This window comes from Colletotrichum fioriniae, assembly GCF_027942845.1.
Source record: "Colletotrichum fioriniae strain IMI 355084 chromosome Unknown scaffold_13, whole genome shotgun sequence".
Lineage (NCBI taxonomy): Eukaryota > Fungi > Ascomycota > Sordariomycetes > Glomerellales > Glomerellaceae > Colletotrichum > Colletotrichum fioriniae.
Window position 1 is genome coordinate 1,633,176 of NW_027076849.1, and position 25,738 is coordinate 1,658,913.

The following is a 25,738-nucleotide window of genomic DNA, read 5'->3' on the forward strand; positions in this document are numbered from 1 at the left end:
GCAGCGCCGTTGCAAGGCTCCCCTGGCCCTGGGCCAAAGTTCTTCGTTGGATGGGTGAGTTGTCCAGCTGCATATCCGTTGGTATTCTGCAGTGCCCGTATTCATTGAACAAAATTGCCATCAATTTCTGAACTCCCTGAGTGATGGCCGTCACCATCCTCCCTCACCGCGTGGCCTCCTCATGGTGATCGGGTACCCCTGAGCAGGCATTGCGATGGGAGCTATTCATCCTACCCAAGTCAGCCATGTACTTCAGGCGGAAATATTACGTTTTCTCAGAGAGCTTGGACGTGCAAACCATGGTCAAGGCGGCGGGATGGTCAGCGGAAGGGTACCACGGTTCCAAACCCCAAACTGTCTGGCATTCAGGCGCCTCCTGGCCTGCCGCCACCGATGCCTCTCTCGACTTCTATCCTCCTAGTGAAACCCTTGTCAAGCCACCACAAACCAGGGATCGAGGGCTGTAATTTGGATGTGTCGTCGTTGGACCAAAGGGAGCTCGTGTTTGCTGACCCCATCAAGGCTAGCAGGGTAGTTGCGATAAAATCATCGGGATCACGACTCGAGGAAATTGTGAGTTTTCCGTAGACTGTACGGCTAGTTGGCCTTGCTTTCAACGAAATGCTTAAGCCGCATGAGGGTCTCATTCTGCAACTCTGTGATGGTGCTGATGGAAACGGGCCCTGGGTGCTGACGTTCTGCTGCAGAGTTCCGTACAGCACCATCCAATCTAATAGAGCATTGCCACGCTGTATGCGTAGAGGGCGGGCGGCAGCTAGTGAAGATTGACGTCCACGTTGCTTTCACCGTATCATCCGATGTGCTAGTGACACAGCCATAGTGAATCAGGTATGAACAAAGACTGATCTCTGACCCCTCGAGATAGGAAGCCTTCCCGTTTCGGGACGCAACGTTCAGTGTGCAGTTGGTGGTTCGCGCTGGGCCTTTCAAAGCATTCATCATTAGGATGGAAATAGCTTGACGGCGAGCCACAATGACTCGAAATACCATCGATTTTGCTGGGTACTGCTTTGTCCCAACATCTCTCAGACCGGCTGGCGGCACGGCGCAAGCTTCACCCACGTGGAAAGCGCCACGATCGACAATGTCTCGGAGCTGATGGTGAACGGGTGCTCGTGGGATGGAATTAAAACCGAGACGAAGTCGACGGCGGCGTGATGTCGTCTGGACTCTGGAGTGTGGTCTCCTATGGGTTTGAGATAGGACGGAGCGAGACTTTCCAGCGCCGCGCCGTCTGCAAATTCGTGGTTCCGCCTGCTCGGTGCCACGCCACACGCCAGAGACAAATCTGTGGAAGATGGCTATTGGAATGAACTGTTGGACTGGACGAAACCACGAGGTGATGGGTTTCCTAGCTAGACCTCGGCGATGTAGCTTACATCGAGTTTGACCGACCCCAGTTTCAGACAGCCACCTTACAATTAGGCACAAGCTGTGCCGTCGTTTGAAGACCTAGACGGGATAGTACGGCCGTACCGAGGTGTCTGTTGGAGGTTCTGAATGAACGCTGATTAGTTACCAGGCCTGCCAAAGCCCGGAGGATGGGAGGCCTAGAGGCCTAGAAGGGTTAAAATGCATAAAGATGGCAAAGTCTGGGGGAGGAAACTCGTGAATCTGCAGTGCTGCATTGCATGCTCCAAGATGAACTTGGTTGGGTGCGGTCGACCGGGGCGAAGAAGCAGGAGGCTAAGGTACCTACGAATAGGAGGCCAGGAGCCAAAGAGAAGGAGGCACTGGCCAGGAGGTTTCTGGTGGTGACAACGAACTTGGGAAGGCACGATGGGTGACATTGAAGATGGGGAATTTACCCACATTTACCCCAACACTGCACCACTCATTCTTCCCCCAGGACCCAGGTGCCTGTTCCTGCCTTTTCCAAGCGGGGAAAGTGGGGTTCTCTTCCGGCCATCGGTACGTACCGCACAGATATCCGTACTAAGGTAGGTATCCGTACGTAGGTATCTCTCCTGGGAATCGGCGACCACCAAGCTTTTCAAGTCAAACACGCCGGCCTTCCAAGAGCCCAACCATGGCAAAGCCAACACGCGGGTCCCGTCCATAGGGCCTAGCCCAAGCTGGTCTTCATTCATCAGCTTAATTTACCGGCTTATGCCGCGCCTCCGCGTTCTGGTCACCTACTTTATGTTTCTTTGAGCTCTTCGTTGTCGTTCGACAGCCTCGACCCTCGGTGCCAAACCTTTTGCCGCGGCGCATCTTAACCTCGATTGTCCATTTTCTTATGTTCCACCGGTGAAAGAGCTTTGCAAGGAATCTGTGTAAGAGAGGCACCCGAGGCTGATTGCCACTGACGGTATCGAACCATGTTACCTTTGCCTCCAACAGATCCGAGGTCTTGGTGCCTGCGGTCCATTGCCTCTGAAGGGGGGTCAAATTGTGTTTCATCGATCGCAGCGCTCCAAGACTGTTACCTTGGACGGACTTGAGCGCATTTTCCCGGCTGACCATAGCCTCGGGAGTGGCCCTTCTCCCCAAATGCCTAGAGGTTCCACGGCCAGGTCTTTCGTCTTGGCTTCTCGTGGGTAGGTACTATGTGGTCGAACTCTAACATATTGTTGGTCGATGACCCTCTGCTCCACGGCGATGGATCTATGGATCTGGATGACTCGACAAAGTAAAGGTGGGCAGATTGCGGAGAAACACAAAGAAGCCTAGCGCGTTGGCAACAATGAGAGAGAGCCCTATCCGAAGTTTCTTCACTAATGCCTATATCAGAACCCCTCACTTATCCGTACAGTCTACAGGTATTCAAAGCAGTTCCAGACCACACTAGTCACGAAATGTCGACATTCTCCCACCCCAGACTTGCCTGCTTCAAGGATCTGCCCTTCATGCGCAATATGCGTGATCAGAAGGAGCTGAACGTGGCCATCCATTCGGGGTTCTCGTCTGTGCGTTCCTGCCAGAATTAACATGAGCCGCCACAACGCCGCATAGGAGAACTTTCCCCTGTCGACTCGGCCAAGGCGGTGGTGTCGACACCCTTTTGAGCAATGAAAATCGAGCAGGTACCTTACGCACTCTGATGTAGTCCTCCCTGCTGGGTGGTGACGACTTTGTCTGATCTCGTTGCCGCTGGCTTCGCCTGGTCTGGTGTTTTCCTGGTCTGATGGTCTGGACATTATACAAAAATAATAAACAAAAGGAAGGAAGGGGTATACTGGCCTTGTAATCCACGCCCCTGCCCGGACTCGAACAGCACGCCCCTCAGTCAACCCGGACTCTGACTTCATGGGAGTATTTGTTTGTTTGACCATTCAACCACCTCGCACATAGGTTGACCTAACCTCGCTGACCTAGACGGGCGCTGCTGTGCTGGTGATGGGAATGGGATCGAGAGGGGGGTATATACCCTGGCCCCACTTGGTGAAGTAGGCTGAGGAAAGAGAGACGCGGAGATGGGAGGGAGCGGCTGAACGAGGTCTGGATGGTAAATCCTCAAGGTCGTGATTCATCCCAAGGTATACGCATCCAGGTTCTTCGCTCGTTGCAGCCGCCTTCGTATCTTTGTTCACAAATCACTCCAAACCCAGACAAAGGTGATGAAGAGCGAAAAAAAAAAAAAAGCCATCGTTCAGTATCTTGATTCTCGGCCCAGGGAAAGCGTCGCCCAAGTTTTAGAGCGACCTTCAGAGCCACTTTGGTGATAGGAAACAGATATCGGCAACTGAAGGCCCCGTTGCTCAACTTTCTTCTGTGCAGTCCCTGGTCTTGTAATCCAGTCATCGCAAGAGAACGCGGACACACACGAGCCAACTGCCTCATTGGGGGGTTGCTCTAATCAACGTGCCGCTTTCTTGACAGCGCTAGCGTCTGGGGTAATACATAGATCCGAACGATTATTCTCGGGAAAGGAGGGCGATGGCTTCTATCAGGGATGTGTACGCCACCACGGCGACTTTCGCGAAATTTGAACAAGTCCTCCGAAACGCTTTGACGGATGCAAGCTGAATCGGTTATATTTCTCTGGGGGGGTTTAGAATTCGATGGTCCCCTCTGTCTGATCCAACCACGCGGGACAGACAGGAAGACCATGGTTAGTTACTGAAGGAGGCTAGAGGTAGCAAGGGCCTGGTTGAAGGGATCCAAAGGAAGCCGAGAGAACCCCGCGGGGAGGGGATGTTGTCACATTTCACATTGCGGCGAAGAGCATCTACTTCCCAGGTGTCTTTGATCAAGGCGAGTCCGAGGCTTCCAACATTCTCTTGTGACCAGGCATGTTCTTCGTAAGTCTCTTCGGCTTGTCGTCCCGTAACACCCAGCTGTCAGGGTAACGCAACTTGGCGTTCGAAAAGGTACCACTGATATGTGGTCAGGGTAGAGAGGCACGGCTCGGTTGTTTGGACTGTTCTGGGTAAAAGGATGAGGCGGACTACTTCAGTCGACGTCTGAAGTTGTCAATCGCCGAGGTCAAACAAGCAGTCCAAATTACGAGACATACTCGTCGTCGGTCGGTTGACCGTTGACCTACACTCTCTCCCCTAGCACTATCTGGGTTACCAGGAGTCTAGACCGCCCGCTGGCCGACTTCTCAGTGAACCCTGACGCTGAAAGAAGTTCGGCCATTCTTTCGGTGAATCTAAGCCTGGTTCAGTATGGCCGGGGCAATGGCGCCGTGATGGTCCCAAGCATGCTTCAGTCGTAGTATTGCGATCGTTGTCCAATTTCATGAATAATCTTTTTGTCGATGGAAGGCCGAACAGGAGATAGCTTGCCAAAATCAAACTGCTCTACTGATTTTGAGTATGCAGTAGAGTAAGTTCGGTAAGCTCGCAATTGAGTTACGAAGTAGACAGTACAGCCGATCATTCTTTTACTAATATTGTCAATTTACAGCTTTCATCTGAACCTAAGGTCGAGCGACGTCCGTCAGGCTTCATTAGAACGCGATAGCTGCTCGGATTTTCGGCTTTGGCGATTCGAAATGCTGAAGTAGGCTTTATCCCATGTCTCATCCACGGCCATCGAAGCGGCAGGATACCGCTTCTTTGAAGCATTTTGCTGGAAGGGGGTAGAAACGACATGTCATCCCGAGAAGTCACAATGGGAGAAGAGCCTCAACTCATCACTATTAGATCTTTGTGAGGCCTGACATTGTTTCATTGTTCAGTTTCGAGGTTGAACGAGGCTGGCCTCTATGGATACCTTCTAGCACATTGTTCGTCATATCCAGGGAGTCTTTGCTTGTTGGCTTCTAGAAACTTACCCTTCTGTCGATGGAGAATAAGATCTGGGCTGTTCCAGCTTTGTTGAAACTTCACAAATGTCGAAGGCCAGAAGTTGCGCGAGCAAGCTTCTTAGGTGCAACGAAGATAAAAATGAGAAGACTTCATCAACGGATAGCCTCAGCTGAATCTCATCATTTCCAAGTATGCAGAGTCTGAGCAATCTTGATCTTGAACTCTCTCAGATGGCGGATAATCACGCATATTGATATCCTCGCTACGCCCCTCTTCAAGAGATCTGACCTCTACATGAGGAACGACACGATGTCACGAGGACACAGGATGTCGAAACGCGCGTCCAAACGCAGGCACGCAAGCCCAGAGCCGGACCTGAGTCTCACAGAAGGTCTCCCTACCATCAAGACCCGTCGATACCCTCCTCGAAAAGACGTCGAATACCATGCAACAGGAAGACATCGGTCGTTGTACGAACATCCTCCCCCTCCCCGTTCCCCCAAACGTCACCGGCACAGCCGCCAAGTCGAAGCCAAGTCGGACACGGATGGCGATCTGAAGATGATCCCTATGCCACCAGGGTCACCCTCGACAGCCCTCGTCCTCAGGACTGCAAGAGCACCGGGCCATGACCAAGATCACCGAAAGAATAACGACGATGGCGGCTATTTGGATATTGTGAGGCGCCGGCGCCGAAAGCCAAAGGCCGAGCTCGAGCTCGAGCCGGTGATCAAAAGAGCCTCGAAACGTCGCCGCAGCATCACAGACGATGCCAGACACGAGATACATCAGCGGCAACAGGACAACGACCTCGTCGTCGACAACTATCGCTTCCGCAACCACATCCTGTCCCTCCTGGACGAGCAACGCTCGTCGGTCGAGTCGTGGGCCCGTAGCGTCGGCGTGGGCGGGCCGGCTGAGCCGATGGACTGGCAGCCCGAGCAGGAGCGGGTCGTGTACATTGCCCGCGACCTCGTGGAGTACGACTGCTACGAGGATCGGTGGAGAATCGGGGGTGGGCAGGAGCAGCAGCAGCAAATGGAGGACTGGTCGACGGCGCAGCTCTCATCGGAATTAGTGTCGTGGGCCGATCAGACAGAGGATGGGTCGGCGATGTGTGGGGCGCCGGTACTTGGTTTAAGTCTTGTGGATGTGATTGAGTGAAGCGGGGGCTGGGCTGCATGAAGTCTAGATGTATACGTTGGGAATAAGGGGTTTCGGGAGCTTTTATTGACGAATCTAATGACGAAGGCAATCAGAGCCAGACAGAGTGGGAGCGGTAGCGCATCAAAACGGATGTCAGTCACTACTAGAGTCACTTGCTCCGAAGGAAAAGAATATGAGACAGCAAAAAGCGCAACGAACTACTACTCCTATTCAAGTCTATAAGCCCATTAAACATGTCATTTTCACCGCGAGGGACTTTTTGAATACCTATATGGGTTAACATGCAAGTTTTGAACTAGACCAGTCCTAAATTCCTAACGCCTGTCCAGATGAAGTCCGACCGACCGTACCCATTGAAGCAAAAGTCAAATCTCGTGGGAATCTCGCAAATGTACAGATTCAACCGCTCACCCACCACTCTTCTTTACGCAACGCATACAATACTTTTTTCTCCCTTTTCTTTTTCACATTTATTTCGCGTAGCGCGAGTACTCGGCAGCGACGAGGCAGTGATCACGCTCGAAGGGCTCTGTGATAGTGTGTTAGTCATGGGAGGTTTCACTTCCAGGAGAAAGAGGGGGTCACCAACCTAGCGTAAGCTGCTCCTTGGGAGTGATGCGCTCTGCTCTCAGCTTCTCGACCTCCATGGCGAAGACCTTGTGAGCGGGGGCGGTACTGTCGATACAGTTGGCCTTGATAGAGATGAGGATACCACCGCCGACCTTGAGGAACTGGTGGGCGTTCATGGCGACAATACGGGCCTGGTCGGGCTGGGCAACATCGGCGAAGATGCAGTCGACCATGGGCATGAGCATGCGGTACTTGAGGGGTTGACGGGCGTCCTCGACAATGGGGACGACGTTGGTGCGCTTGGCGGCCATGCCGATCAGATCACGGCCGGAACGGGGGGAGAACTCGACAGCGTAGACGAAGCCGGTAGGGCCGACAATATCGGCGACGTGGGAGACTGAGGTACCGGAGGCACCACCGAGGTAGAGGACCTTGGAGCCGGGGCCGAAGTAGAGCTTCTCAAGACCACCGATGACGGCGGCGGCCAACTTGGAGCGGAAGGGGTTCCACACGCGGTACTCGATCTTGGTGGTTGTGGTGGTGCCGTCCTCGTTCTGGGTTTGGTTGTCGACAGAGACGCGCTTCTCGCCGTAGACAGACTCGCCGGGGACAATATTGCGGGTTGCGATGGCGTCCTCCTTGCCACGGACAACGAAGACACCCTCGTGACGGTGGGGCTCCTGCGATCTTTTGTTAATGGACAAATCTTCACCACGAGAAGAAGAAGAAGCCTGAGTTGTGACATACCACGATGACCTTCTGACCTCCCTTCTGACCGCCAGCAGCACCACCGCGGCCGCCTCTGCCGCCCTTGGAGACACCTCCACGGCCACGAGCACCGCCAGGACCACCGCGACCACCGCCTACAGGATCATGTTAGCACATTCAATCTTCCGCAGTCGACATCGCGAAAAGCAGTTTCTCTCTCAAGAACTTACCACGACCACCACCACGTCCACCGAAGCCGCCGCGGCCACGGTCACCACCGAAACCTCCACGGCCACCACCACGGCCGCCGAAGCCACCGCGGTCACCACCACCACGTCCGCCGCCGAAACCACCGCGACCGCCGCCGCGACCACCGCCGCCACGAGGAGTGAAGGGAGCCATTGTCTTTTAAATGTGTGTCGGGTAGTCGGAAAAGACTAGTTGTTGCAAGAAGAAAGAGAACAAGACTGGCAGTTCCCAAGTTGCGAAAGTAGAGTCGAATTGGGGGTGAGAGGCGCAGATAATGCTAATCCTCTTGGTGGCGGGTTGGGACAACTGGATACTGGGCTGGGTGTTTGAAATTTTTCGTCGGACTTTTTTTCTGAGAGCTTCAAGAGTACGCACGGGCCAGACTGACAGAAAGATTGTGGGGTCATCAAGGTGATTGGACAATGCGGAATTTCAAAGGAGCCGCCTTCCGGCAAGTTTTTTTTTTTTCTTTTCGCGATTAGATAAGGAGGGACACGGGGTCCACCTGAGAGGTGGGTCTCATGTTCAGGGAAAGGCAGGAGCGTCAGAAACCACCTCAGGTGGTGGTGTCCAGTACCTGGCTTGCAACGGAATTGAAGAACACCTCAAAATATCATCCTTTCCATTTGTCCCAACTTCCCAAGCCGCAATCTCATTCCAAAAAGTTCCAAAAAGGTCTCAGGCTGTTCATCAGTTCATCAGACGCATCGTGAGTCTCATCCTTTTTTTTTTTTTTTTCCATGCGATTTCTCCTCCGGCCAAAGGTGGAAGAAATCATCCATTTACCCCATAGGGTTGCGGAACCCTAAGGCCGACCCCCCTGCCGTTTCCCGATCCGCAAGCGAGCCAACCCGGCGCAGGAGGGCTAGGGTCAACGAAAGTTGTGAATTTCTTCTAACCTCACTCTGACAGCCAGCCCACGACCGACCACCGACCGACCACCGAAACCATCACCACACCCAACGATCAAGATGGTAAGTCGCACCGCCGCTCGCTTTCCCTGTGTTCCGCCTCGACGAGAAGAGGAGGAAATTAGTGTAATCGACGAAATTTCGACCCTTTTGCAGCCGCCGAGACGATTCCCTTGCCCCTCGTCGAAAGAGGGTCGAAATTTCACGATGTCAAAGGAAGAAAAAAAAAACTGGACTTGTGACTCAATTATGTCACTCATGATGGTCGACCAAGAGGAGGAATGAGGAACATGCGGGAACACATGGGGACATGCATGCTCGTTATATCCCAGAACCCAAAAGACTGACCCTCATCGTCATATTTCAGGTTCGCTACGCCGCTCAAGAGATCGCCCCCGCGAAGTCGGCCCGCGCGCGCGGTGCCTACCTCCGTGTGTCCTTCAAGAACACCCGTGAGACCGCCCAGGCCATCAACGGCTGGAAGCTCCAGCGCGCCGTCACCTTCCTCGAGAACGTCTCCGAGAAGAAGGAGGCCGTCCCCTTCCGCCGCTACGCCGGCTCCATCGGCCGCACCGCCCAGGGCAAGGCCTTCGGCGTCACCAAGGCCCGCTGGCCCGTCAAGTCCGCCGAGTTCCTTCTCGGCCTCCTCAAGAACGCCGAGTCCAACGCCGACGCCAAGGGCCTCGACACCGGCAACCTCGTCGTCAAGCACATCCAGGTCAACCAGGCCCCCAAGCAACGGAGACGCACATACCGTGCCCACGGTCGCGTATGTTTACCACCCGAGTCTTTTCTCTTAGAAGAAAGAGAACGACAGAGACCAGTAGTAGAACGTGGACGAACTAACACATACCACAGATTAACCCCTACATGTCCAACCCCTGCCACATCGAGCTCATCCTCACCGAGGGCGAGGAGGTTGTCCAGAAGTCCGAGGCCGTCGCCGGTCGCGAGGACGTCCGCCTCAACTCCCGCCAGCGCGGTGCCCGCACCCGCCAGGCCATCACCGCCGCATAAGCGAATCTCCCAACTCTTTAATCTTTTAAGAATGGATCTTCGATTTTTGTGGCGTGTGTGCGGTTCATGACGTGAGGCAAAAAGGGTCGGCGCGAAGTGTGGACAAACGCGGTACACCACACCCCCCCATGGGATGGATTTGGTCTTTGGGTCGTGGATGGATGCGTGGATTCAAATACAAAAAAGAACTTTGCGGCTTTTCATATGCTGGTGTACAGGAAGGCTATGGTCTCATGGCATTTAGGGATTGGCATGCGAATTCACACGCGCAACGGTCTGCATGGGCCACCAATAAACAAACATGCAACAATGATTCCCCCCCAAGGCGATCCCTAGTTTATCATGATCGGCAATCGGCGTCAAACGGTTACGAGGAAATGCATTTAATTTTGGCCTGCTTTTATATCAAATCACCCCAAGTCGTCCCCTATATTGAGTATGGAGTACTAAGGTACGCTGCCTGAGTCTCAGTTACCCGGGTCTTGACATACCGCTCCCTCCGATCGTCTGTAGAACACTCCCATCCTTGCCAACTGCAATTCAAGAGAGGCGATTCAGCTTGGCCTCCAAGGCAAGGATGACAATGATTGCGTTATGAACATTTGTTGTCTTCCTACTATAAGGTGACTACGGAGTTATGGGTCCCTCATCCAGTCATTATCCCGCCCCTCTTTCCGTCCCAATTTTGAGCCCGTGGTATCTTTTGCCAAAAACGCCGAAAAATCAAAGACTCCTGCCGCCCACCCAAATCCCAAATTGTTCGTTATACAGTTTTCATCGTAATCAAGCGGTGCAGCTCAAGCCTGTTCAGCCATCTTGGTAATCATACCCGTGATTCGTCCTCTTCCAGGATGAACGATACCGTCCCTCTTCGCAGCTTCAATAACCTCCTCATCGTACACACCAGTCCACTCCGTGTCCATACCAAAGGCGGTCGAGAGGTTAAAGTGCTCCTGGTTGCTGAGATAATTGGTGATCTTAGCCGCCAGCCTGTCGCCGCAGGACTGCATGAAGGGCATGAGCTCCCGCCGACGCGCAGTCACTTCCGCAGGCTCTTGCCAAGGGGAGGTGGTTGGCATGATGCTATGATTGTCAACCATCGGAATGTCCAGGACCACGTAGCCGCAGGACTTGAGGGAGATGTGGTGAATACTGAGCAACTCTTTCTTTTTGACGAGACTGTGTGGCTGGGGCAGGAGCGAGAATCCGTCGTCCTTCCGTACAAAGTCTTCCACCCAATCCTCTTCGTCATCTTCGGTACCTTGACCGACCATGATCTCTTGAATCGGTGGAGTCGGTGCGAGACGTTCAATGATGCCAGCCCAAGACAGTAGTCGTGGCTGTCTTGGTCGCATTCTACCCCAGCCGGCCATCGGATCGGGTGGAGGGGGAGGCGGCGCCGCGTTGTTCGCCACATTGGCGATTTGCGGAAGAGGTTGCTGCATCATAATTTCAGCAAGATGTGCCGGCAGGATGCCAGGAGCATGTAGCGGGCCCTGAGGGACCACCATTCCGGCTGGAACCCCTGGCGCACCCCCGAAGCCCGGGTTGGCTTGCGGTTGGAGAGGTGTCGGCGGCAACGGAGGCGCTTGATTCGGACCCGCGGCTTGCGCACCTTGAGTCTGGCCATGTCCGTGAAGTACAATGCCTGGACCATGAGCCGGGCCAATAACGAGTGCAGGTCCAAACGCATTCTCGGCGCCGGGGTTTCTCGCGGGCGCGCCCGTGAGAGACACACTTTCGAGTTCCAACTTTTCCAGAGACTGGAATCCCATTGTTCGCAAAACCTGTAGAAAGATGTGAGGCGCCGAGTAGCAGTTCTTGAGTGACAGGTGTCTGATGTGCGGTAGCTTGAGCAAGGCGTCTGGCGACTTGGCACCTTCAGGATGAACCATCTGCATCGGCGAGCAGAATGGAGCGGGAAGCACGTATTGATTTCGTTGGGTGATGCCGGGTGCGAACTCGCCACCACAAATCCACTCGAAATGGAGGAATTTGATGTTGACTTGTGCCGCGATGTGATCCTGAATCAAACGCTGGACCTTAGTCACCGCCTCCACGGGCGAGACGAAGTTGTCCTCGACGCAACCAGGGGCAACTTTAGACACCTGGCGCCAATCGGCTACAACAGCAAGGGCAACGTTGGTCAGGTTGGGCAGACTCTGCCAGAAATCCGACCTCTGGAACATGTAGACGTGGCTGCTTGGAATCTTGGCGATCGTCAAGGTCGTCAGAACATTGAAGCTATTCATCCGGGCGTTGTCGATGAGGGCGAGGATGTAAGATTGAATGAGAGCTCGGTGGGCCCATTCCAGCTCCAGCAGCATTTCTTTCTGAGCTCTAGTCAGATTCCTGGGCTGCAGTGGATGGCCAGCCGTGAGCTCATTAAGCATAGTGGCCGCCGCTCTCGCCTCAGCAATTTCGTCATCATGATCGGGAGGATCAAAATCAGCAGCGTTGAAGAACGGTGCAGGTTGACCCTGAGCGATGAGTTGGGCGATGTTGGCAAGGTTGTGTTGGTTGGCGTGAGCAGCTACGCCCGCGCGAGCCTCTGCGGTGGTCTGGGCTGCATGGGCAGCCGCCTGAGCGGCAGCGGCAGCGGCAGCGGCAGCGGCGGTACGTTCGTCAAAGTCAATGTTTGTCAGTGACACGTTCTCGGTGCTCAAGAGTATAGCAATCGCGTCCTTAGCCTGCTCCTGCGTGTAGCCGGCATTCATGACCATGGCCTCCAGCACGGTGTACTTGAAATCTCGAGGACTCTCAAAAGCGAGCTTTCGGGCATTCATAGTGTCTGAGTCGGCTCGCGCCAGGCGTCGCTGCAGGTTTCGGTATCGTAGATTGCGAAGGCCAAAGACCGGGTGAGGCAGAGGAGGGCTCTCCAACTGCTGGTCGGGTCCTAGAAGGTAACCGAGTCCAGCATCGCAACACAGCCCAAGTTCCTGAACCTGAACCAGGCACTTCAAGGCCTCCGTCATGGACGCTGTCTCGTCGGCAGTCTGCTCAAGCCCCTCAAGTTCCGCATACCGGTTGTACGACTCATGAGGCCAGCGGTAGATACCCCAGTACGAGGTAACGGCTTGCTGGGTCGGCTTGATGGGAGGGTAGGCGAGGCTCTCCTCGTCCAGCTCGAGCGACAAGGCAAATCGAAGAATGTGCTCGCCGAAAGACTGGAAAATGCGCATGCCACTGGAGAAGAGGGTGTCCTTTCCAAGTTGAGGCTGGCCTTGACCTCCATCGTCCAGGTACTTCTGCTTTCTCGCCTTGTACATCTCCGATCGGAAAGGAACCACGACGTTGCGGAAGTATTTGGATGAGATCATCTTGTCAAACTCGTGGTTGACCAAGCGGAGGTTCTTAACATCCGACCGGGAAAGGTAGGTGGTGATTTCGTCAAAGATCTCGACTGGGACCCGGCCAATGGGCCAGGTGAGCTGGGGAGGGTCTGAAGTCATGGCACTCTGTCCTCGTATCCGCCGGCGTTTGCAGGGCATTTCCGAAGAAGCAGGTGCCCTTCTGTTCATTTCGACCGTTGATTAACCAAGCATGGGTGAGCTTGGCTAGGTGGACTTGGTGTCGATTGTCGAGGCTCAGTGAGGGAGTCGGAGGAGCTCGGTATTCATCGGTCGCTCGGCAGTGGGCTATCGGGTCGGACGATTCGGGCAATGGAATGGGAGACTGTAATATATTTTGCTTGACAGCAGTCTGTCCCAAAATTGAGCGAATATTGATTATTGACAGCAATGAGTGGTTCGCTGGATAATTGTGCTTCGTGGCTGCAGGAGCGCTTGGTCGGATGCAAAAAATCGATCAAAGAACGAGTCGCGGGCGACTGAGCAATCGTCAAAAGGTGCACAATCGTCTTGGCAAGGGAGTCAGCAATAATGCATCATGATGAGGGGACTATTTGCTGTTTGCGTACCTGACTATTGACTATGCGCAGTAAACAATGTGAACAATCGGCTCAAAGAGATATTCGGTTGAAGCGGGATATTGAAGCGGTTGTTGAAGCAATGAATTGGATTAATAATAAAAATCCCAGCAGAGAGGTGACAGTCCACGGGGTTTCTCTGCAAAGCGCAGCCAGCAGGAGCCGAGAAAAGTGAAGTCACTGGTGGCAGGTGCCCAGGTCGGAGGTTTGTGAGACCACTTTTTAGCGTCACCTCAGACAAAAGAAGCTGCACTATTGGCTGCTCGGACCAGTGTGTGGCCCTAGGTGGGGCTCTTACCTAGGGATCAGCAAGTACCTTACCTCAGCCCTTCCAGGTGTTCAACATGGGATTGTTTGGCAGTTGCAATCCGCTGTGCTTTTTGGCGGGGTGCTTGCGGCAAGGACCGGGGCGGGGCTACCTAGGTGGTGGGCCCACTCAGGGACCTTTCTCTACCTTAGAGTCTAGACTAGACTTGCACCTCACCGAATACTTCCTTCCTTCCAATTTCATCTCACTCGCCTCATTACTAATTGTTCTGATATTCAAATTCCCTTAGGATATGCGCTTGATGGCTCGCTCATTGTATCACACTCATCTTACAGATGCGATGAACATTTCCTCATTGAAGTTGGCCGCCAAACTGATAAAGTATGACTAAAGGGCGGCATGCCGAATTCTCGCCGTTTAGGGAATACGAATTCCTCCACTCTCCCTGCCTGTAAACATCAGAAACAAACATTCACTCCTGCATCAACACAAACACCTCCATGGGTTGCTCAATACTCAACAGACGACCATTCCATTACGGGTGTTATCTAGCGGCTTCAGTCTACTGGCCGACCTAATTTCCAGCCACAGCACACAAGTTTCATCGATAATTTGATGACCTATATGATTGCCGTGGGAATACATGATGGTATATCGAATAAGAACAACTATACCATATTTCTGCGTAACCCAAAAAACACCTCCAACGCCTTTCGAATCAGAACAGTTGTTGTCTCTTCCCGCAGAACGGGTACTAATCAAGCCGGTACGGACTCATTGGGCGGGGCCAGAAAAGAACCAGTATCTAAAGCTTCTTGTAAGTCACACGGATTCATAAAGTCTCAAGTCAAAGGGTGAGTTCGAACGTACTGTGTAGCGTACTGGACTTCGATCGTAGCAGCCTGGCCCTGGCACGAAGCCGGCGCGCTGCCGCCGACGGTGTGTATCCTGTACACCTCCTGGACGTCCCCGGTGCTGGGCTCGACGGTACGCAGCCGGAGCCAGGGGACCGCCGCCTCGCCGTGCTGACCGGACTGGGCCGTGAGGGGCGCGGGCATGGAGGCGTTCTTGGCGCAGTACGAGTCGCCGACGGACGCGCCATCGTTCTCGAGCATGAAGAGCGGGACGCCCTTGCCGGTGAAGAGGTGGTGGCCCGAGATGGCGAGGTTGCTCGGCCCCAGGCGGCGGTTCGTCTCCTCCTCGGTGAGGTTGAAGTCCATGGCCACGACGGGCAGCTTGTCGAGCAGGTCCGGGTACAGGGAGCCGACGCAGCTGGCGTTGAAGAGGGTCGCGACGGCGCCAGTGGCGACGGGGACGGCTGTCGAGTTGCTGGTGTCGCAGGTGTAGTTCTGGGTGCCACGGCCGATGGCGATGTGCATGAGGGTCAGGCCGTCTCTGGGCTTGCCGAGAGTCTCGGTTGCGGCTGGGCATGTGGTGTTAGTACATATAAGCTTCATATCAAGCTAGGGGAGCTCTCAACTCACCTTCAGGTAGCTTAGCCGTGGAGAGGTCGCAGACTGGTGCGGTGGACAGGTACTTGGTGGCCTGAACCTTGTTTGCAAGCATGTTGAAGTACTCGGAGATTTGTTCGATGCTACCCGGTAACGCGGCCTGGAGGTTGAGCGTGGGGTAAGTTGGCGCAGCAAGGGCAAGGGATGCCAGAGCCGGTACCAACAGTGTTGAGCAACGCATGTTGGTTGAATGTGATCGCGTGTGCTGGGGGTGATAATGTGGAGTAGAAAGAGGCGGATGTCAAGGTATTCGATGATGTTCGGTTGTTGGTGTTGGTGATTATGCTTCGTTCCCCAGAAGAGTGGAAATATCGAACCAAAATTTCAAGCAAGTAAAAACCCAAACGAAACCAATGAAATACGAGACTAGGAAATGATGAAAAACTCAAGAAAACCCGAAGCAGATTCGTCTCTCGATATATGAGATGAACCGTGGTAGATGAAGGGGTGGGCTACACAGGTTGCGTAGTGCAAGCGGGCAGCCGTTTCTAATATACCACGGCATCCTAACGTCGTTTACCTCCTCCCCCGGCGGCAAAGAAACGGCCACCAATGCATCTCATTAGGGCGTTAGGTTCCTGACCTGCCCAGAATGGCATGGTTTCAATGGAAGGTTACAAAAAAAGATGGCGGGGGGGACAGGATACCTAGCCGGGGGAGGGGCGCCGTGGTGTGCGAGGCAACGGCTCGGTATTCGCAGCGGCTCCCATGGTTCAAGACTGCCAGCCGCCATGCCATGCAACCGTACCACGGGCGGGAGAGGACAGGAGGACGATGATGGGTGGGAGCGAGGGCGAATGAGTGGAATGGCAGAGATGCAAGTAATACCAGCGGGGTGTGTGGATGCTAGGCGATCTTCGCCGGGGTCAGGGGAGATGTAAGCGCCCGGCCCGCTTCGAACGGCCTCGTTGAGTGGTGACAGGTAGCGACGCGCTCCACGTTTTCGAGGGTGTTGTGCTCGCTGCTTGGGACTCGAGCATTCGAGGTCGCGACCGTGTGTTTGCGTCTATCTTATATGGACTGAAATTGAGATTGGGTCACTTACCTAAGGTATTTGAGGTACTTTCACGGAAACAAGTCATTTTGGATGATAGCAGTACTATGTGAGTGAGGATGGTGAAGACGACTTTAGGCGTTATCTTCTGTCAACCGTATAAACGGCTATACCCTACCTTACCTACCTATTACATGGCACTATTCAGTCCGCCTTTGTCCTTCTTGATCCGTCTGTTCAACCGCATCAACATGGTGAGTATCGATGAAAGACAAGGCCTGCCTCATCTGGACTTTGACCGAGTGTGTGTGTGTGTGTGTGTGTGTGTATCCCCATGTGTGTGTCTCCTTCGAAATAGCGAACCACAGCGGCTAGAAACCTGAAATAGCAACAAGAGAGATCGCGTCAACCCTCACACCTGATAGGCCGCACCAGCTGAGATTACCCAGGGACGGTACCACCTTCGTTGCACCTTGTAAAAAGTTGTACCCGTCTCTGACCCGGCGACGCGCCCACGTTGCATGTACCCGCTCTTGTACATTTTCCAAGGTCAGGTTTGCTTTCTTTTGCCGCGCTTCCAACTAGGGCCGCGACAGCCTCTCATTGGTTGCAGGGTTCATGTCCCCACCCGGGCCGCGCAGACGGGCCAGCGTCAAACGGGAATCCCTCGTCGAATGAGAATTGTCGCTGGTCTTTCTGGTCATTTGGGTGGCAGCTCGGGACTGGAGAAAGCCTACCTACTGTACCTTAGGTCGAAGCGGGAAAGAAAAACCTAGAATAGAACATCGTGGTGGACCAGGTGGGGAGCCACGCTTTCCTACGCTGCTTGACGCCATCTAAAGCAAGGTATGATCTCGCTCAGATGATCTCGGATAATGGAACAAGTTCCCGTTCATCCCCGGTAGCTAATATTCAAAGTGATCTGGCATCTGTGTTCTGACAAGATCCCTCACTAAGCCAAGTTAAAGTAGTGCCGCGGTTCATACCACTTGTCCTAACGCCCAATCGTACAGTTGTCGGTAAAAAACAAGTTTTATGCATACAGTTTTCGCCCACAAAGTCGTTCGTCGCTGGCTTAATCGACATCCATCTTGTTTCCCTCTCTCTCTCGTCGTCAACCCAAGTAGACACCTTACTGACCACCGTCTAGTGCCCACTAAATCCCTCCTCTTGCCAGTCGCCGTGGCCGTTTCCGGCCCCTCCCTTGAGGCCCCCGGCGCCCGCGGCGGCGGCTCCTGCTACCGACTTGCCAAGGTTGCTGGCATGCTGCTCCACGTCCACCGTGCCGAGCCAGTATAGCGAGCAGAAAACGAGTAAATGCAACGCGACACAGTACGCCGCAAATAGATTTCTACTAGTCCGAGAGGCCAGCACCATCCGTGTTACTGAGTATACCACTCGTTCGGGGAAGCTCATTCGCTTGTAGGCCCTGGCAGACTCCCGCCCTCGGAAAGCGGCAAATGGCGAAATATTCGACTCGTATGCCTTTTTGTATCTGTCCATTGTAATCCCCGGGTTGCCGCTGCCTCCAATGGAAATCGTTGAAGGGTTCGGGTTAGATGAGAATGCCGCTGAAGACGACGTTGCTGAGGGTCCGGCCCGATTGTATGTCGAGACGTACCTCGTCTTCTCGTAAAGACTGAGATTGTCCTTTTGCAGAGCTGATACTTCCTGTCTCAGCTGCGAGACGGTGCGATGCGTGTCCGACAGTTCGCTTTCTAGTTCGGCAATTCGCTTTTTGAAACGGTCACGTTGCGCTGTGATCATTGGCAGAATGCCGGAGCCGCCGCCCATGGGCTCGCCGCCACCACCCATACGGGGGTCGATTCCGCTGATGATGGACGATGTTGGCGAAACTCTTCCACCACCACCTCCTCCCCTTCGTCCCGGTGCGATTGAAGGGGCGTAGCGGTTGAAAGTCCCTGCCACCGACGCGCCGGAAGGGAAAGCGTTGGACGACTCTGACTGCAGTGTCGCGAGGTCGTTCTCGAGTCGCTCGTTCAGTTTCTGCGACTTTTCGAGGTCCATATTCGTTCGCGACATGTCCTCCTGGAGGTCAGAGAGTTTAGTCTGTAAGTCCTGGTGGGAGACGCGCAGAATGGTCAGCTCGTCGCCGAGCTTCTTGTTTCGTGCCAAGAGAAGCTTCTCCAAGGTGTCACTTTGGCCCTTGGACTCTGTGACACTCTCGACCACATCCTTCACATCATCATCATCGCCCGTGGAGAACTCGATGCTCTTGAGTACCTCAAGCTCCTGCTTCACGTCGTCGTAGTCACTCCACTTCTGCACCTTGGACTTGAGATTGTCCCTTTCTTCCTTGAGCAGGCCAACCTCTCTCTCCAAGCTGCGCAGCCTGGAATCCAGATCACGCTTGAGCCCCTCCTTCTCAACCCTGCTAGCGTCTAGCTTCCGGATGAGTGATGAATTTTCCGACCGCATGCGCATGTAAGCAGGGTCGTCTTCCAAGGACGTGGGTGTCTGGGTGGTCGCGGATGACTTTGCCTGTGCCAGTTCCAGTCGCAGTTGCTCGTTCCGGGCCTCGATCTCGGCCAGTCGCTGACTGGTCCGGTCTAGGTCTGAGTGAAGCATCTCGATTTCGGCACTGGTGACGTGGCCTGCCTGGCCCTCCGCATCCCCATCGTCTGTCTTTCCGAGGCGCTGGTTGACTTCGTAGCTCGCCTTGATCTCGGTGAGCAGACGCTCCTGGTTCTCGACCTTTTCTTCTAATGTCTTCTCCTTCGCGGCCCAGTTGTCCTTCTTTTCATCGAGCACCGCCACCCACGAAGCCTCCACCTCCTTCACCCTGCTATCCAGATTGCTTTCGAGCTCCCTCTTCGCGGCAGATTCTGTCTGCAACTTGCTCTCGGTATCCTCAAGCTGGGTCGTCAGCTTAGCGACGGACTTTTGAAGGTGCTGGTTTTCCTCAGTCAGCTTCGGAAGAGTGTCTTCGGAAACGAGCATCGAGTCGACCGACGCTTCAAGAAGCGGGTATGGGTCGGGCGCATCGGATAAGGATGTGTATGTCTGGAGGAAGGCCGAGTTGATTGACTTTGAATGGTTCGTAAGGAGATCGATAAAAGTTTGGTACGCTATTCGTTTAGTGAGAGTAACGGCTCGGCAATGAAGACGCCATACCTTTCAATAGGCCCTTGATCTCGCCCAACTTTGTTGTATCATCGAGCTTCCTGAAGTCCTTTGTCTTTTGGGCTAGTTCCTTTCTCTGAACAGTCGAGTCTCGCTGGTATGTGACGATCTCGGAGGCAGTGTTGTCGAGGTTTGCGACGAGGTTCGTGTAGTCGATAGCTAGCTCGGTCAGACTGCGTTTCCAAAGCTACAGCCAAGGGAGGCTTCTCACTTCTCCAGGCCGAGATGGCATGCTGGAATTTGTTGCCGCCCTCGGGCAGGTTGGGAGTGTCTGAAGGTGCGTCTGGCTGCGGCGCGTTGGCATTGGCCGCCAGGACGGATTCTACGTCTGCCATGTTGGGTCGGTTTTCTCGGTCGCAACTTGAATGATCACTTCATCACCGGGAGCCCATGGAACTCCAAGAAGTCGAGGTTGACGGTGGGGTTGAAGAGTTGTGGTTCAATCCGCCGGTGTCCGTTGTAGCTGTTGTCGTTCGGTACAGATCGAAAGTGTTTCGACTGAGCTCGCTGGTTCGGGGAACGTGTTCCCTTTCCGGGCAGCAAGTTGATTGGCTGCGCACGGCATGCAGGGGTTCAGAGGCAGCAACAGCTGGTCGTTTCCGTCCCTACGGGGCAGCCCCAGGCACATGCCTGCGCCAGAACCTCTAGCACAGCGACCCGGTCACTCAGGACAGGTGGGCTACGTAATCCGCCTACGGTTAGCTGTAGGTACCTAAGGTGATGTACCTACACCACTGGACCATGTCATCAGATTACCAGCCCAGCTTCGGAGCTTCCCAGCTGCATCATATTCCCAGCAGAACGACCCTTTCGCGCCTCGAGACGATCGTCGCATGAGCTCGACAATGGCATTACGGCACTCATGATAGCACGACTGATTTAACATGGCATCCGAGGATCCATACGACCAGACCTCCTCTGCGTCCGGGAGCTCCAATGCGATCTCCCGCAATGACGGGCCCTTTGTCCTGCGCACATTGTTGGAGGATGTGCCATTGTCGGCAGATGGTGTTGACGAGGGGACCAAGATTAATTGCGTTGAATACCTAGGTAGGTAGATACCACCTCTTCCATGGCCGATAACTCCGCTGACCATTTTTCCACCAGACCACAACCTATACATCGGCACGAGCGCATCCGAATTGCTTCATTTCGTTCAAATCCCAGCCGACCCTGCCGATCCGACCGGACGACCGTCTTTTATACTTGCCTCCCGTCTGCGGCCGGCCTTTGCCGAGAACAGCAACGCCCTCCCAGGCATCCAACAGATTCTCCTTTTGCCCAAAGTCGGAAAGGCTTGTGTGCTTTGTAACCAGACCGTCACCTTCTACTCTTTGCCCGAATTCAGCCCCGTATTCGGAACTACGCAGGTGAAGAACTGCAATTGGGTTGGCGGGGTGGACTTGAACGATCCCCAAGATGATGTTGATGAATCCGCTGCAGGGGTATTTATCCTCCTGTCGTTGATGCGAAGGATTCAGGTTGTGAGGATCGGGGAGGTTGCAAGAGCAGTCAAGGTACGCAATGCCTCGTCCTGTAAGCGATGAGTGGCTAACGCCTATTTAGAACATCGACGTACCCGGAACTACAATATCGATCCGTCGCGACTCCATTGCATGTGTTGCTGATTCACGAAGTTACTCCTTGCTCGATGTTGGCAGGCAGCTTAGAATTCCGCTTATGACCATATCCTCCTTGGACGACTCACAGCCTGCGGGTGAAATAGGCCAGGCTCAAGATATTGCAGGCAGTGTAGATGGCGGTATCTTGAGAAGTGCATCGGCCGCCCACAACCGACCACTCCTCTCCGCTGGTGACGCTCACGGCCATGCTAGAAGCACGAGCCTGGGCGGTCTGCTCAGCGGTGGACGGAGGGACCTCAGCCCTCGAGGAGCTGATGATAGCACACGGCAAGGATCTTCACCACCAACTCCATCTGCGAGTCCAAGACCCTCGGGCGAAGGCCCCTTGCCGCCGCCATTAACAGACAAGCCCTTGCCAGCGGCGCCTAGTACTGCTCGCGCGGAGACCTCTCCAACAAAGTCGGCTCCCGTCTTCCTCAAACCCCACATTGTTTCGCCGACCGCCGAAGAGTTCCTACTTGTCACCGGCACTGGACCGTTGGACCCCGGCATCGGGATGTTTGTGAACCTTGACGGAGACCCAACGAGACCGACTGTCGAGTTTGACAGATACCCGCGAGAAGTGGTGGTTGACGGTGGATCATCTAATCAAGCATCATCCAGGATGACACTGGAGCAGGATGAGGAGGGATATGTCATTGCATCCATGACGAAGGACTCGGAAGCAGGGCTCCGTCACGGACTGGAGATTCAGAGATGGGATCCGGACGGGGCGGACCCAGAAACTTCCAAATGGTGGTTGGAGACGGAAACATCAGGAGGAGATGAAACGACACCTTTGGGTATTCGCTCGCTGATGGGTACCGACGAGACCCATTTCGAAGAGATTGTCGAAAGACTTTGCCAGAGGAAGTTCTCCCCGTTTCCTGGAGGCCTTGCCGAAAACCCGATATTCTCACCGAGAAGCGCAGACTCTCGCACCGCATCATCTCTAGAGCAGATGACAAAAGAACGAGAACTGTTCGAGCGTGATGTAGACTCCCAGGAAGAAGACGCACTACCCGAGGGGTGGGAAGAAAACAGAAATGCTGAAGAGAGTGAATTTGCAAGACGACTGGCAAATGCCAACTCCAGGATAGCAGTGTGGGCAAAGGATCACATTTGGTGGGCAATTCGGAACCCAATGTTGCTGCGGCTGGAAGCCAGACTAGAAGCTGCATGCGAGCAAGACGGGACGTCAGACCCGGCCAAGCTCAACCGACGTGCAATCTTCACGGTACTCAACTCGTTTAGAGGGCAGGATGCCAAGTCGGAGCTGGAGTTTGTGACATTCAGTTACCTGCGCCAGCGTGCTGGCGTTCTTCTTCTTACCAATTTATTGCATGCGACAGAAGCGCCTTTCACAGACGCTGAGTTGAAAGCCTTGGAGGAAGTCTTGGTGGAGAGTAGTCTGGATCCTCGCGTTGTTTTGTCTTTGATACCCGGCCTACGGAATGAGATTGTTGAGAGCCGAAGAGGCATCTGGATCTTTGGCGGCGTCAAGAGAACAACGGAGAACTACTTGGAAAGCGAGCATTTTCACAAAGACAGCCACTCAATAGGGGACCTCGACAGCAAAGTCGTACAGTTTCTGCGGCGGTTCCTAGCCGCGTGGAGAAAGAAGAAGGGATTTGGCAGCGTTGCAGACGAGAGTGAGGTGTTCCGTACCGTCGATGCCGCGTTATTACTGGTGCTCCTCGAGCTTGACCAGACTTCGCCCGTAGGCCTGGCGAGGAAGAGCTCGTCTGTCCGATCAGAGCTATACGATGTTGTCGACAAGGGCGTAGACTGCTTCGATCGAGCTGCCTCTCTTTTGGAGTCATACCACCGCCTCTTCGTACTCAGTCGACTATACCAGAGCCGCAAGATGGCGGGCGACGTTCTTGCAACCTGGCGGCGTATCGTCGAGGGTGAGGCCGACTATGGAGGCGAGTTGCAAGATGGAGAACAGCGCGTCCGCGAGTATCTCACGAAGATTAGTAGCCAGGCTCTCGTAAGGGAGTACGGTGTCTGGCTCGCGAGCCGCAACCCGAAGCTAGGCGTACAAATCTTTGCAGAAGATAAAGGCAAGGCGCCCGGCTTCGAGCCAGCGGAAGTTGTGGCCATCCTTCGTGAAGAGGCCCCCGACGCAGTCAAGTATTACCTAGAGCATCTTGTTTTCGGCAAGGGGCACACTGGTTACGTTAACGACCTCATCGCCTACTACTTGGACATTGTTCTTAGCGATCTAGAGACGTCGCAAGAAAGCCGAGACGCGTTTGCCGGCACGTACACGTCATACAGAGCACTACAGGCTCCGAAACCGACATATCGACAGTTCCTCACGGACAACGCCCCCGAAGACGACGAGGTTTGGCAGAGCCGACTGCGGCTGCTTCAGTTGTTGGGTGGTGCTCACCAGTACGACGCCGCCGCCATCAGGGAGCGCATCTCGGCGCTGCCGGACGAGCTTCTCGTCCCGGAGACCATCATCCTCGACGGCCGCGAAAGACGCCACGAGGATGCCATCCGGCTCCTCGTACACAAGCTGGGTGACTACGATACGGCTGTCTCGTACTGCCTGCGCGGCGGTTCGAGCATCTACACCCGTCCGGACGGTAGGCGGGAGAGCACGCCGACGCACGATATGCAAGCGCGGCTATTCCGGGCTGTCCTCGGCGAGTTCCTCGCCATACAGGACGTCAGCGACCAGATTGAGCAGACGGGTGCGCTGCTGGAGCGTTTCGGGGGCTGGTTCGACGTCGAGGATGTGCTGGCGCTGATTCCCGACCAGTGGTCCGTCGAAGTCGTGGCCGGGTTTTTGATGACGGCGCTGCGGCGGATCACGCAGGAGAGGCACGAGACGACGGTCACCAAGGCTCTCAGCTCGGCGGAGAATTTGAGGGTGAACCACGACTTGATCGTCAAGGTGGATGAGAAGGGTCCGTCGATTGAGGCGCCAAATTAGTGGCCGTGTAGCGGTGGTTGGTATCTTGGAGATTCGGGGAGGGTCATGTTTTGATGTAGAGTAGATTTGGTCCGTAGAGGACAAACATAGCAAGGCAGAGGAGAAAGCACGATAATGATGATGCCCTCATAGAGTTTTTTTTCCCTATATCCAGCGGTACCAATGCAGGTGAGATGAGAGGATCTGCTTGATCTTTGTGACAGCATAGGCATTGGGACTGCAAGACTCTTATGATCTCAACCATTGCTGCCGTGAATCGGAATAATGCTTCACAGACCACAATGTCTCCCGGACAAGCCACCGCCAATGCATTGCAAAGAAAAGCCATGTAGCGTAAGGTAGCCATCACAGACGGGGGAAACCAAGGTCCCGAGTAAAGTGGAGGTGCCCACGAATAGGAAATGGGACGCCGCCCTTGTAATCCGTATCCTTTCCTTTCCTTTTACGAAGTTCGCTGCATCCGGTCACGGGGGAGTAGTAGGACCTCACTCGTCGTTCATCACATCCCTACGGCCGATTCAAATCACGGAAAAATGCCAAGATTGACGCAAAGAGAACGGGCATGTTTATTGTCGCTGCTGCTGGTACTTGCCTACTTGCCTGCCTGCCACTTACGTATCTATCTCAACCTGTTCTCTCTCTCTCTCTTTCTCTCTCTCTCTTTCTCTCTCTCTCTTTCTCTCTCTCTCTTTCTCTCTCTCTCTTTCTCTCTCTCTCTCTCTCTCTCTCTTTCTCTCTCTCAGCCCCTCAGCTCCTGGGGGGAGAGGGGCTCTCGCGAAACCGAATGCGAATGCGTCTGGTTGGCAGGTATGCAAGATGTCTCTATCTAGCTGCACAGCTGAAGTTGTCATTCTTAACAACATGATATGGATACACTACGACCAATGGCAATATGTGGTAAACGAAATAAAAGATTACTGATCAAAAAAACCTTTGATATCCTTTGTCTCATGTGAGTGCTTGGGAATGGAGATACAGATGCCTAGAACATAAAGTGGAAAGGGCGGGAAGAGGAATTGCAAGATGGGCTTCGATAGGGGGGTCCTTGGAGAAAGATAAACCAGTCTGTGATGGAGTTGGTTACGATGCTGCAGGAAGTAGGAAGTACGGATACTCCGTACGACAAGCAATGGGGGGAAAGAGTTCAACAGTTGATGTAGGTAGATCTCAGGTAGATCTCAATGCTGTGCGTGGATAGCTTCAAAGGGGGTTCAAGTTCTATTGATAGGTCTGGCCTCCCCTTTCGGACCAAACTCCGTTTCTAGTTCTAGGCTATAGTCCCCCCCCTTCGAGCACAAATAAACCTCATTCCGAGTACGATTCTCCCACCGGCCGTTGACCATAAAACAGTAAAAACTCAAATACTCGAGTCCCAGCTTTGCGTCTAGACCACCTCGGCTAATGGCCAAATGAGCTTACTCCATCAAAAGTTTCTAGGTCGAGGAAAAAAAAAAAAAAAGGACTCAATACCTAGTTGAACAGC

The 25,738-nt window shown here is 54.1% G+C and overlaps 7 protein-coding genes across 7 annotated transcripts; 3 read left to right on the forward strand and 4 right to left on the reverse strand.

The window, feature by feature from the left end:
- Positions 1–5,546: 5,546 nt before the first annotated feature.
- On the forward strand, positions 5,547–6,383 carry N0V96_010162 (uncharacterized protein; the record flags this gene model as incomplete). Its single annotated transcript, XM_053196694.1, has 1 exon — positions 5,547–6,383. The coding sequence occupies one exon, from the start codon at positions 5,547–5,549 to the stop codon at positions 6,381–6,383; it is 837 nt and encodes a 278-aa protein (XP_053045849.1).
- Positions 6,384–6,856: 473 nt separating this feature from the next.
- NOP1 (Small subunit processome complex component) lies at positions 6,857–8,066 on the reverse strand (the record flags this gene model as incomplete). The annotated part of the gene is made up of 4 exons (XM_053196693.2): positions 6,857–6,915; positions 6,976–7,636; positions 7,704–7,819; positions 7,895–8,066. 4 exons carry the CDS (start codon positions 8,064–8,066, stop codon positions 6,857–6,859), a joined length of 1,008 nt encoding a protein of 335 aa, XP_053045848.1.
- A 1,016-nt stretch (positions 8,067–9,082) lies between these two features.
- On the forward strand, positions 9,083–9,841 carry RPL17B (60S ribosomal protein uL22; the record flags this gene model as incomplete). The annotated part of the gene is made up of 3 exons (XM_053196692.2): positions 9,083–9,088; positions 9,192–9,593; positions 9,683–9,841. 3 exons carry the CDS (start codon positions 9,083–9,085, stop codon positions 9,839–9,841), a joined length of 567 nt encoding a protein of 188 aa, XP_053045847.2.
- Positions 9,842–10,638: 797 nt separating this feature from the next.
- On the reverse strand, positions 10,639–13,293 carry N0V96_010165 (uncharacterized protein; the record flags this gene model as incomplete). The annotated part of the gene is made up of 1 exon (XM_053196691.2): positions 10,639–13,293. The coding sequence occupies one exon, from the start codon at positions 13,291–13,293 to the stop codon at positions 10,639–10,641; it is 2,655 nt and encodes an 884-aa protein (XP_053045846.2).
- A 1,586-nt stretch (positions 13,294–14,879) lies between these two features.
- On the reverse strand, positions 14,880–15,729 carry N0V96_010166 (uncharacterized protein; the record flags this gene model as incomplete). The annotated part of the gene is made up of 2 exons (XM_053196690.2): positions 14,880–15,460; positions 15,522–15,729. The coding sequence occupies 2 exons, from the start codon at positions 15,727–15,729 to the stop codon at positions 14,880–14,882; spliced, it is 789 nt and encodes a 262-aa protein (XP_053045845.2).
- Positions 15,730–17,688: 1,959 nt separating this feature from the next.
- Positions 17,689–20,021, reverse strand: N0V96_010167 (uncharacterized protein; the record flags this gene model as incomplete). The annotated part of the gene is made up of 3 exons (XM_053196689.1): positions 17,689–19,631; positions 19,678–19,845; positions 19,898–20,021. 3 exons carry the CDS (start codon positions 20,019–20,021, stop codon positions 17,689–17,691), a joined length of 2,235 nt encoding a protein of 744 aa, XP_053045844.1.
- Positions 20,022–20,570: 549 nt separating this feature from the next.
- On the forward strand, positions 20,571–24,255 carry N0V96_010168 (uncharacterized protein; the record flags this gene model as incomplete). Its single annotated transcript, XM_053196688.1, has 3 exons — positions 20,571–20,736; positions 20,794–21,203; positions 21,253–24,255. 3 exons carry the CDS (start codon positions 20,571–20,573, stop codon positions 24,253–24,255), a joined length of 3,579 nt encoding a protein of 1,192 aa, XP_053045843.1.
- Between the last annotated feature and the right edge of the window lie 1,483 nt (positions 24,256–25,738).